This window comes from Pristiophorus japonicus, chromosome 3, assembly GCF_044704955.1.
Source record: "Pristiophorus japonicus isolate sPriJap1 chromosome 3, sPriJap1.hap1, whole genome shotgun sequence".
Classification (NCBI taxonomy): Eukaryota; Metazoa; Chordata; class Chondrichthyes; family Pristiophoridae; genus Pristiophorus; species Pristiophorus japonicus.
Window position 1 is genome coordinate 109,611,954 of NC_091979.1, and position 13,362 is coordinate 109,625,315.

At 42.9% G+C, this 13,362-nt stretch overlaps 1 protein-coding gene across 1 annotated transcript in view; it reads right to left on the minus strand.

Moving 5' to 3' along the window:
- Window positions 1-13,362, minus strand: part of myo3b (myosin IIIB) — an 839,677-nt gene that overhangs the window by 55,497 nt on the left and 770,818 nt on the right. Inside the window, exons 32-34 of the mRNA XM_070874695.1 lie at window positions 2,583-2,692; window positions 2,157-2,203; window positions 1,768-1,915 (exon numbers count right to left, since the gene is read on the minus strand). Of these exons, the coding sequence (XP_070730796.1) occupies window positions 1,783-1,915; window positions 2,157-2,203; window positions 2,583-2,692 (290 nt within the window). The 3' untranslated portion in view covers window positions 1,768-1,782. The remainder of the gene's footprint in view (window positions 1-1,767; window positions 1,916-2,156; window positions 2,204-2,582; window positions 2,693-13,362) is intronic.

Here is a 13,362-nt window from a genome sequence, read left to right on the forward strand (position 1 = left end):
GCTGTCAAGATAGAAGCTGCTTGTACATTATACAAGACCCCACTTGTGCTGTTGGTTTTGGGAAGTGAGAGATTTGTGCAGGCTTCTGCAAACCAAATATAAAATTGCTGTGACTCTCCAAGAACAACAGCCAGAAAGACATGTGGTGGACTTGCTGGCCACTGGTCTTAAGTGAGTCCTGCACTTTTACATTTGGTTTGCAGGTAACTGTGCAAGTTCTGTACTTCCAAGACCTGGTAATAGTAAAGATTGGAAGAAGGAACTTGTAGTTATAGAGATAGCACCTTTCACATCCACAATGTATCTCAAAGTACTTCACAGACAATTAATTATTTTGAAGTGTCGTCACTGTTGTTTAATAGGCAAATACAGCAGGTAATGTTTGCAGTGATGTTTCATAAACAGTAATGAGATGAATGACCAGCTGATCTGTTTCAATGGTGTGGGTTGAGGATAAATGTTTTCCAGGGAAACTTGCTGCTTTTTTGTGAAAAATTCCCTTGGGGGTTTTGCATATCCACCCAAACAGGCTTAATGTCTCATCTGAAAGATGATGATTAGCACAGGTCTCACATAATTCAACTTTGCTTCTAACCTGATCTAGGATTGATGCTGACAAGACACAAAACAAAAGTGTTCTATTCCTTAGCCCTGAAATATCTCACCTTGATGAGCCCAACTAAACCATTAAAACACCCAGACCTATGTATTAGCTAAATATTTTTAATTTATAGAGTTTCAAAATTATTTGAACGTTTAAATAATGCACCAGTAAAGGGAAGTGTAAACATGTGCAAATTGTAGAATTATGTTCTGAAGGACTATGCATACCAGCTGAATTATTTCCAGTTATATATTGGCTGTAGCAGGCACACATCATGACCCGAAGGCATCAAAGGACACCTGGACAGCCCATTTGTTACTCTGCAAGCCAACACCACAAACATAAGAGGCCTCCATGCTGTTCCCTGAGCCCACACTGAGGTACTGGGGGAAATTTCCTTTAATGACAGGTGTGCAAGCCTGGGTTTATTACTTGCTGTAAATTCGACTGCCATTCTAAATAAACAACAATTTTTATTGCTCCTACCAATAGTTACAACACAGAAATTCTGGGTACAAAAGAAATGCAGCTCACCTGCATCTTACAGTTTCATAACTTTCTTAATGTTATCATGTTTAACTAATTGAGAAATACCGAAACAATTTTGTACAGAAGTAAAGATAGTTTCTAATTTATTCACAGCTTATTGAAATTGTCTATTGGTCTGCACGTTTTTCTGATTATATTTTATGTTCAATAAACAGAGTGAATTTTTTCACAGCATAGTAGTTAATGGAAAAATGGTACAAATATAGATCCCTTCAGTGCTCAAGTTGTTAATAAATTAATGATGGAATTGACTGAAAACTTGCAGATTGATATTGGGAGTATTTTAGTACTTGCAAGTAGAATTATAACCCCACCGGAGATGGACTTGAATGAAACAGCAAGAGACATGTCGAATTATTTAAAAAAAATCATTGATAGAGCACTTCATAGAAACAATTTTTGGTGTATAGGTTTTTCCCCCCTTATACAAAAATTTAACGACAATTAATGAACTACTTCTCCAGGATTATGTGATTCTTATTTCTAGTCATGTTTTACTTTTAAAAAATTCCATTCAGACTATAACTGCTTGTTCCAATGTTTGGTTTACAAATCCTGGCACTAAAAAAATGGCTTGTCAGATTTTACTGAGAAATATAAAATAATTAAATTACCTATGGAGTCCACTTTTAGCTATGAGTAAAACCTGGTCCTCTTGGAATAGGAGGAGGAGGGTTCAATAAATCATTTTCCTCTGGGACAGGTTCAATAGCTGACAGCGATTTGTAATACTCATCCTCAATGTCCAGCACTTTGATTTGGCTGTGATAAAGAAGGGAAAAGGTAAAATCACAAGTGACTTATCAGCATACATAACATAGCTTTTTCACATGTAAAAGTACTTTCTATTAAAATATCAATCACATAATTTTAAACAAAATAAAGGATTTGTTTCGTAGAGAGTCTTTAATCTAATTTATAGAAGTACAAAAAATACAGAATTCTATGACACAATAGTCTGCTCTATTTACAGTTGGAAAGAACTAAAGGAGTATCTGTTTACCCAAGTTTTCTTGGCTTTCTTTTGCTCCCTTGGTATTCTAGGATTCCCTGTGGAGAGGGCCAAGAACACACAGTCAACAGCAAAGCAGCAAGTCGTTAATTTTTAATTCAAAGTGATTTTGTGTTGAATGCAAGCAGATGCTGATAATATCAGAAGTCACAGCATAATTTTTTTGATCAAAGAGCTCAAGTGAGCCTGATGAAGCATGCATCTTGCTTGGCTTTGATAAACCACATCAATTATTCACCGTGACGGCAGACATCCTGACATGAAAGCAACAGATAAAGAGCATAAGCACATGTTCACGAAGACAGACAGAAGAAGAGCATGGGGGTGGGGCTAGAGAGGTTGGGGCAGGTATTTATAATGGTATTATCATCTGGACCCAAAGTCAGCAAAAGAGCTTTATTGCTACTTTGAACTCACATTTAACTGGTTATAATACAGGCTGTCCTCAGGGCTGTTCAGCATTTTGGGCTGCTGCGTTCGTCGACGAGGTGTCCTGAACTGTCTTTGTTCTGTCTCCTTTCCTGATCCTAAAACATTAAATCACAATGTTAACCATCCGATAATCCAAAGCCACGTCCACTTGTCTACTGCTAATTTCTTCATATATTTTCCTGTCCTCCACAGCTCATTATTCATTTAAATCCCCACTGTTAACACTTTTGCAGTGCTAAACAAGAATAGCAGCACGGTTCCCAAGAAAAATGTTTAAAGATTTTGAGCAAAAAGCTAAACATTTTCCTGTGTTCCTATTAAAAAAAAATGTTAATTGTAGCTGAATGCAGACTCTTAATTCCTTGCTTCCGCCCACCATTTTTGTGTTATTTTCTGTCCTCCTTGGTCCCCATCCACACATTCTTTACCGGCTGCACCCGGGTCTCTGTAACCAGCTACTGTGAGTGCATAAAGCAGATAACTTGAACCTCGAATTACTTTCCTTCCACTCGGAAAATGTCAACCTCTGCTCCATACCTCCCCCTGACAACTTGACTAATAGCGAATTTACTTTACCATGCTGCCACTGCAGTAATAAAGTGAACAAGCTGGCACCAGTGCTCAGTCTGAAAGATACAAGACCTACCAAAACAGGCAGCTTCCTGAGTGACATTACTGTCAAAAGTGGAAGGAGACATATTTTATGGCCACTCTAGGCTGAATGGCTCAGCCCACCCACATAGGAGTCAAAGTGAATTTACTCTAGATAATCTGTACATACCTTCCAAGCCATTCCTGACACTATTCGAAGAAGAGCAGGGAGTGTTCCCAGCTCTTGGTCCTGGTCATATGTATCCCTCAACCAACATCACTAAAACTGATCATTACTGTTTGTCATCCATCATTATAGGCAGTCCCTCGAAATTGAGGAAGACTTGCTTCCACTATAAAAGTGAGTTCTCAGGTGACTGTACAGTCCATTACAGGTATTATAGTCTCTGTCACAGGTGGGACAGACAGTGGTTGAAGGAAAGGGTAGGTGGAGAATCTGGTTTGCTGCACGCTCTTTCCGCTGTCTGTGCATGATTTCTGCATGCTCTCGGCGACGAGACTCGAGGTGCTCAACGCCCTCGCAGATGCTCTTCCTTCACTTAGGGCGTTCTTGGGCCAGGGATTCCCAGGTGCCGGTGGGGATGTTGCACTTTATCAAGGAGGCATTGAGGGTGTCCTTGGAATGTTTCCTCTGCCCACCTGGGGCTCGCTTGCCCTGTAGGAGTTCCGAGTCGGAATTCCAACCTGACCCCGCCACACAGCACTGTCTTGGACAATGCGGGCCATTTTCCATACCTCGGGAGCCTACTATCAGCAAGCGCAGACATCGATGATGTCCAACACCGCCTCCAGTGTGCCAGCGCAGCCTTCGATCGCCTGAGGAAGAGTGTGTTTGAAGACCAGGACCTCAAATCTGGCACCAAGCTTATGGTCTACAGGGCAGTAGTGATACCCACCCTCCGAGATGGCTCAGAGACGTGGATCATATACAGTAGACACCTCAAAGCACTGGAGAAGTACCACCAGCGCTGTCTCTGCAAGATCCTGCAACTCCACTAGGAGGATAGACGCACCAACATCGGTGTTCTCGATCAGGCCAATATTCCCAGCATAGAAGCACTGACCACACTCGACCAGCTCCGTTGGGCGGGCCACATTGTCTGCATGCCCGACACGAGACTCCTAAAGCAAGCGCTCTACTCAGAACTCCTGCTGTTTGTGGAACCTTGCTGTCTACAAACTGGCTGCTGCATTTCTCTACATTACAACAGTGACTACACTTCAAAAGTAATTCATGGCCGTGAAGTGGTTTGACGTCGTGAAAGGCACAATAAAAATCCTATTTCTTTTTCTCTTATATATGGGTGGCACCCATAACATAGCAGGCTGAGGAACAATCGCGTAACTTTTATTTGAAGCAATCTTAAAATATAACATTGCTACAGGATTGAGAGCTCACTGCAGCAGGTGGCTGGGGGAGTGGATATCTCTCCATGGCTCAACAATGCACTGCACCAACATGCCACTAACGAATGCCTAGTCAAGCAGGTTAACAATTGAAATCATTAATTTATTCCAATTTCAAAATATACAGCAGAACTTTGCTTTATAATATATTTCAATTGTCAGCTTGGCTCCGTTTGCAGCACTCTCGCCTTAGAGTCAGAAGGTTCAAGCTCCAACCTACAACTTCAGTGCATAAACTGGGCTGCGTAGTACAAAGGAAGTACTGCATTGCCTTAGGTGCCGTCTTTTGGATGAGATGCTGATTGGAGGCCCCCTTTGCCTGTTCCAGTGCTTCAGGTGGACTTAAAGGATCCCATGGAGTTCTCCTTCTATAATTCAGCACAAAAACTGAATTAATGGTCTACTAAATTATACATTGGGGGAAATCTTTACCCAGCAGGATGGGCAGGAGAGTGGCGGGGCGGGGAGGGGGGGGGGGGCGGGGGCGGTGGGGGGGCTGCGTTAAATTCTGAAAAATCTGAAACCTGAACCCAACCCGCAACGAGTGTGCCTACTCTGGTTTAACTGGGACGGGTTGGGGGGCATGCCAATAACTTGCTCTTGAGAGGTGGGTCAGTAATTTCAGCTGGCTGGGGCCAATGGAGGGAGCAACATGTGGTGGCCCGGCCCGGAAATCGGCACGGTCCCGGCCTGCAAGACCATCAGCAGGCCAGGGCCATTAGAGGGAGAAGCGTACGGTGGCATACCACTGCAGGGAGCAGCATGTGCTGCTGCAGGAGGGCGACGGCTGCGAAGCCAGGTCGCTGATTGCAGTATGGGCAGGCACAGCAGGAGGGGTGAAGGAGTGGCAAGAGTTTATAGATGGAGATGACCGGGGCCTAGGAGAGGCGTGAGTTTGGGGCTCAGAGCAGGCGAGGGCTTCGGGGCAGCACGGGTCAGCCCACACTGTGATGTGTGCACATACTGGATCCGTGCAGCAGAGCTGGTCTCCAGTTGTCTTGGCTAATCCTTGCCATTGGACCAAGACCTAGCTCTGTCAAGCCCGTGTGGTGGCTGGTGTGCAACGGTCACCACACGTTAAAAAAAATCCAAGCACAGGCATCTTCCATCCTTCAAGATGGAGTTCGGATTCTGGAATATTAGTTCAGGATCTGGAACACTGAAACACCTGTGAACTCATCCCTTTTTGGCGTGGAAGCAAGTCATCCTCGCTTCGAGGGACTGCCTATGATGATGATGAGTAATTTAAATATGCTTATGAGGTTGCATGCCTTAGATTTTAATATACTTTTACATTTAACAGCTGTGGAGAAATGGAGAAAAAAAAATTCAAATGAGGTCCTGTCGCTAAGATCGGCAGGACCTTTGCATTCATTACCCGCATTGTCAGGCCTGGTGCCACGAGGCCACTCCTAGAGATCGAAGGAACAGTCCTTTGCACTGAGATAAGTTGCCGGGAGGGGATTCAGGAGAGCCTCGAGACAGATGCTCCTCCTGGCCCCACAAGGAAAGTAAAAAAATGTATCTGCTTGGGCATTTTCTGGCTCGGATTCCTCTTCCTGCTAGGTTGGCCTGGTGGGAACGACACAAGGGTTTCCCTGTGCAGGCCTCTGGTTAAAATAGCAGTTGGGCCCTGATGATATCTGTATATTTAAAGAAAAATCTGCCAGTTGCCGATGTGTGTCCTTCCCGATGTGTGTCAGAAGAATAGATTAAAATTCGAACCTGCAGGTAGAGAGCAGGACCTCATCCCATGGGTGATTTTAACTGCCTGTCCGCCTAGTTTCCACCAAGTGGGCATGGTTAAAATCCCCCCTTAATTTCTGTTTCACATGGTTGGGTATATTTTCACTAATGAGACACAAATAATAACTTGGAGGCGTGTTCGGAGCGAGGGGGTGGGGATGCAAAATTGGGTGGGAAACCAGAAGAACTGTCAGCACATCATCGGTCTGTGGCATTTTAAAGCAGCCACTCAATTATAATTTTACTTCCAGGTTTTCCATCGAATGTGGGCATGGTGCGGACGCGTGATGCAATCGCAACTCCAGTATTTAAAGGACCAATGCAAATATGGAATTTGGAGGAGTTAGGAGTTTGAACCAAGAGAGCAAGAAGTTTCAGAATGAATTCTGGATAGTCAAGGGCTGCGCCTCGATTTAACGTCGCTTGATGCACTGCTGGGTGCAGTGAGGCATCGGAAGGAGATATTCTTCCCCAACAATGGAAGGAAAAAACCTGATGCTGCAACAAAGAAGGCGTGGCTGGAGCTGGCTTAGGAGAACAACAACAGAAACGTTGTGCCACACTCCTGGATTCAGTGCAGGAAGCGCTTTAATGACCTAATCTGGTGACTGAATTAAATATCAGTGTCGTGAAGTAGGCAGACATCTGCCGCTAAGGGCGCTCCTTAACAGGGAGGCTGTTTGTGCGGTGGGCCGCCATATTTTTCTGTCAGCCGACTCCTCGAGCGGGCCACCATCCTACAGCCCAGCACTCCGTTATGGCTGTTGGACCGTCCGCGTAGCGCTGACGTTGCCAGTGGGGTGCAGGGCTTTGGAGCGCGGTGCTGGACTCAGTGGAACACTACCATCCCAAGAGCGCCCCTCCACACCCCTCGGATAACGCTCCACCTCCGCTGAGGTGCGGAAGAGCCGAGGGGTGGAACTTCCGGTCTGGCCGATAAATATCCCCATCCTGGAACAATACCACCTCCAAATGGGGCGCGGGGCAATTTCACCCCTGAAACTTCAACAAACTGTGGGAAGCACCCAAAACTCGTAGAATTGCAGAAAAAGCAAGAAGAAATAAACCAGCAACTAACCTGTAAGTAGTTTCTGATCGCCTTAACTTAATTTGGCCCCCCAGATAATGTAGACCATGACAAGCTATTTCACCTTTTTCAGAACAGTGGAAGCAGAGGACACGGCCTGTGCTTGAAGGGGGGTAAATTCACACCTACTCTGCGGAAACAATGACCCCGATATTTACAGGGAGGCGGAGAGGGAGAGGGGGATCAGTTTTATGTTTAGGAAATCTGGAAGAATGATTTCCTTCAGCAGCTGCCGAATTTAACGGCAGATCTTGTTTAACATTTTTTGTCTCTGTTTCCCAGCCACAGCCTGAGGTAAGGATCGGAAAGACCAGGGATGGGGGGAGATTGGAGGTTGGTGTCGGGTGTGATCGGAGCCTCATTAAAATATTTAAATGAACGATCTGCCTCCTGGGAGTGGGTTGATGGCCCACCCCCATGCTGCCTCCGTTAAAACCGGAAGTGGCGAATTCGAACTGGGTTGGGTTCGTGTTTGAGGTTTTTTTAACATTTTAATGTCCCACACGACTCATGCCGACCCGACTAATTTGAGCCACACATGCGGTATGTGTCACTTTGGACCCATGGTTCCCAAGCTCTACATTACTGGGGTTTTCCTTGCATCACGTCTGGATCTGTTGTACATTAGTTGATGGAGCTAGATTGCTACGATTAGTCAACAACTCCATTATTGTTGTATCACGCAACTATCAGGATGGTTAGAGTGTCACCTGTGGCTCAGTTGATACACCCTCACCTCTGGGTTATAAGATTGTGGATTCAACTCCCACTCCAGAGACTTGAGCATAAACATCTAGGCTGACATTCCAATGCAGTACTGAGGGAATGCTGCACTATCGAAGGTGCTGTCTTTTGGATGAGATATTAAATCGAGACCCCATCTGCCCTCTCAGGAGGACGTAAAAGATCCCATGGCACTATTTCGAAGAAGAGCAGGGGAGTTATTCCCGGTGTCCTGGCCAATATTTAAACCTCAATCAACATTACTAAAAACAGATTATCTGGTTATTATCAAATTGCTGTTTGTGGGAGCTTACTGTGGGTACATTGGCTGCTGCGTTTCCCACATTACAACAATTACTACAATTCAAAAGTACTTCATTGGCTTTAAAGCATTTTGGGATGTCTAGTGGTTGTGAAAAGCACTATATAAATGCACATCTTTCTTTTTAAAAGGCAAACTAAATGGACCGTGGTCTTTTTCATTAACAATCTCTATCGCAACTCAATTTACCCACCTTTGTTCCACATCCCTTAATACCCTTACCTAACAAAACTCAGCGATTTCAATCTTGAAAATTTCAATTGAACCAGCCTTTTGTGGGGAGCAAGTTTGAAATTTCCACTACCCTTTGAATGAAAAATTGTTTGCTGATGTCACTCCTAAATGGCCTTATTCTAATTGTAATTTTAAGATTATGCCCTCTTGTTCTGGATTCCCCTACCAGAGAAAATATTTTTTTCTGTATCAACCCTAAAGAAACTCTGAATCATTTTAAATACCTTGATTAGATCGCCCCTCAATCTTCTAACATCAAGGGAATACAAGCCAAACATATGCAACCTGTCTTCATAATTTAACCCTTTACAACAAGAACAACTTGTATTTAATGCAGCAAGATGCTTCACAGGAGCGTTAGCAAACAAAATTTGACATCGAGCGACAGGGAGAGATTAGGACAGATGACCAACAGCTTGTTCAAAGATGTAGGTTTTAAAAAGCATCTTAAAGGAGGAAAGAAAGGTAGAGAGGTGGAGAGGTTTAGGGAGGGAATTCTAGAGCTTAGGGCCTTGGCAGCTAAAGGCACAGCTGGCAATGGTGGAGCGATTAAAATCGGGGATGCTCAAGAGGCCAGAATTGGAGGTGCGCAGATATCTCGGAGGGTTGTAGAGCTGGAGGAAATTGCAAAGATAGCAAGGGGCAAGAGACAGGGAGGGGCGAGGCCATGGAGGGTCTTGAAATTGATGAGAATTTTAAAATCAAGGCGTTGCTTCCCTGGAAACATTCTAGTAAGTCTGCACTTACGCCTTCCAAGGCCAACATATCTTTCCTGAGGTTCAGCACCCAAAATTGAATGCAGTATTCCAGATAGGGTTGGCCAAGTATCTGTACAAATGAAGCATCACTTCCTCATTTTGGAATTCCAACCCCTTGAGATAAATGGCAACATTCCTTTAGTATTTTTGATTACTTTTTGTACCTGTGCACTAGCTTTTAGTGATTTGTTAAATGGACACCCAAATTCTTTTGCTCCTCCATAGCTCTTAGTTTAGCCCACTCATTTTGTCTGCCTATATCCCTTTGTAACTTCCTGCTCCCATATACATCATTTACTGTGCCTCCTAACTTAGTATCATTTGCAAACTTGGATATATAACTGTCTATTTCTTCATCTAAGTCATTGATATATATGGTGAAAAGCTGAGGTGCCAGTACAGATCCCTGGGGAATAACATTCATCACATCCCAACAATCAGAGAACAAACCATTTACCCCTGTTTCCTACCTCCCAACCAATTAACACCCTATGTCACAAGCAATGTTCCCGCTAATTTTATTTTGGCCCGCGCGGCCCCTTTAGCATGTAGCGCGGGCCATTCAAAATTCTGATCATGTGTATTTTTTAATTTAAAAGCTGGCTCACCACCTGCTTGGAACCTCACAAACATTGCACGGAACATTGGTCACAAGGTTACCTCCAATTCCGTGCACTTTCATTTTTATTAATAATCTCTTGTGCAGAATCTTATGAAATGCTATCTGAGACTCCATATACTCTCCCCTATCCACCATGATCGTGATCTGCTCAAAATATTCAACTGGATCAGCCAGACATGTCCTACCCTTCACCAATCTATGCTGACTCTCTTTGATCAGCTGATTGTTGTTCAAGTGCTCAGTCACTCTGTCCCTGATGATAGATTCCAATAACTTCCTGACAGCTGATATTAAACTGACAGGTCTGCGGTTACCTGGTATATCACTCCCTCCCATCCTAAATAATGGAGTGACATTTGTAATTTTCCAATCCATAGGCATAATTTTTTAACCTAGAGAGTTTTGCAAAATGATAACTAAAGCATTTGCAATTTATTTTTGCTATTTATTTTAAAAACCCCTGGGTGGAAGCCCACTATTTTTTCCATGGCTAATTTCTTGCTTACACTAAATTCCTTCCCTTATTTTAGGTTCCCTTGTACCACTGGTAATTTGACCTCTTCCTCTACTGTGAAAATGGATACAAAGTCTGTCATTGCCTTATTGTCCATTATAGTCTCACCAGTATCTGTCTTTAATGGGTCCGTATTCCCTTTTACCACTCTCCTTCTCTTAATATATTAAAAAAATATAGTTGTGAGGTTTGATATAATTTGCTATTTTTGTTTTCATATTTCCTTTTTGCACCTTATTACTTTTTCTATAACCCTTGTTGTTTTTTTATAATTCTCCCAGTCCACTGGATTTCCACTTTTCCTCGTATTTGTATAAGCCTTATAAGTTTTGTGAAAAAAATGATTATCTGCTCTGTTTGAACTGCATATAGCATTTGTAGAGGAGACATCAGGCACACACGTGGTTAGCAAAGATAGTGTGTTTCAGGAATGCTTCTATTGATGATGATGAAGCACACACTCCAAGATGCAATGAAAGCTGGTTATGAAATGTTTAAAGATGTACTGTGGTCAGTGGTCAGAGATATACAGCAGTACAACCATCTCTGCAAATAGAGCCCAGTAGCCCCCATTAGCACTCGACCTCCACAACAAAATGCATGCAAAAGCACTGAAACACACACTTATGATGTCACAAGTTCTTGGTAGAACTTGCCTCTGATTAAATGACAGGAAAAGCACTCCGGAGTTAGCAGGTTCCCTCAGCTAGAATAAGACAGGCTATTTTTGGCATAGAAGCAAAAGGATCAGAGTCAGTGACATGTAAGGTAGAAGGCCAGTGGAATTGCAAGCAGTTCCTTCTCAGAATACCTCTACATCTACTGCTTCCTACAGTGTAGTCACTGTTCCTACATTACAACAGTGATAACACTTCAAAAATAATTCATGTAAGGCGCTTTGGGACGTCCGGTGGTCGTGAAAGGTGCTATATAAATGCAAGTCTTTCTTCTTTCTTTTGAATTTAGGAATATTAAAGAAGGAAGATTACAGTGCAGTAGAAGATGTAAAAAGAAAGAAAAGACTTGCATTTATATAGCATCTTTCATAACCTCAGGATAGCCCAAAGTGCTTTACAGCCAAATAAGTACTTTTGAAGTACAGGAAACACGGCAGCTAATTTGCGCAACTCCCACAAACAGAAGTGTGATAATGACCAGATAATCTGTTTATTTAGTGATGTTGATTGAGGGATAAATATTGGCCAGGACACTGGAATAACACCCCTGCTCTTCTTCAAAACAGTGGCATGGGATCTTTTACAGCCACCTGTGAGTGTAGGCGGGGACTTGGTTTAACATCTCATCTGAATGACAGCACCTCTGATAGTGCAGCACTCCCTCAGTACTGCACTGGACTTGAACCCACAACGTTCTAACTCAGAGGTGAGCGTACTACCAACTGAGCCATAGCTGACACAGCACAAGGAATCAGCACAATTGGACACCATGTTAAACATATGGTACACGTGCACTCTTGTATTCATGAAACCAAATGCTCAGCAGCATAAAAATTGTAGGATATACCTTTTAGTTCAGAAATATATATTATGCAGCCCCACCAGAGAATAGTGGTCAACTTTAGTTGAAATGTTGCAGAACTCTGTTCTCTTTTTACATAAAGGATCATGTGCAGCTCTAAAATGAAAAAATTCTGAGTACTCATTGAACCTTTGGACACTGGCTGATGTACTCCAGACAATTCATGTTCTCCCTCATTCACTTCCAAAGGCTTGGCTTGCTGCAACTCTTTTGTGGCAAGCATTGTTGTGCCTCTTCCAATGGCAATATTGTGAAGAAATAAGGTGGGAGGAGGCTCATGTGGAACATAAACACCGGCATAGACCAGTTACACGGAGTTACATCAGGTCTACAGCAGAGAAACAGGCCATTTGGCCCAACTAGTTTATGCCGGCATTTACACACGAGCCTCCTACCTCTTTTCGTCTAACCCTATCAGTATATCCTTCTATTAATTTTTTTCGCACATACTTATCTAACTTTCCCTTAAATGCATCTATGCTATTTGCCTGAACTACTCCTTGTGGTAGCGAGTTCCACATTCTTACCACTCTCTGGGTAAATTTCTCCTGAATTTGCTATTGGATTTATTAGTGACTACCTTATATTTATGACCTCTAGTTTTGGACTAGCCCACAAGTGAAAACATTTTCTCGACATAACCCCAGCCTGTTCAGCCTTTCCTGATAAGTATATCCTCGCAGTCCTGGTATCACCCTTGTGAATCTCATTTGCACATTTTCCAATGCCACTATATACTTTTTATAATATGGAGACCAGAACTGTGCATAGTACTCCAAGTGTGGTCTAACCAAGGTTGATATAAGTTTGACATAACTTCTCTGCTTTTCAATTCTATCCCTCTAGAAATGAACCCCATTGCTTGTTTTTTTTTAAAGGCCTTATTAACCTGCACCACTACTTTTAGTGATTTGTGTATCTGTATTCCCAGATCCCTTTGCTCCTTTACCCCATTTAAACTCTTATTATCCAAGCAGCATGTAGCTTCTTTATTCTTCCAATCAATATGTACCACGTCTCACTTATCTATATTGAAATTCAATTGCCAATTACACGCCAATTCTGCAAGTTTATTAATCTCTTCTTCCATTTTGTGGCCAAATGGCCTATTTCTGTGTTGTAATTCTATGTAACTGTGCAGAATGTAATATACCACAGTTATGTTACAAAAAAGGCTCCAGGACATATTGGAATGTGTAAC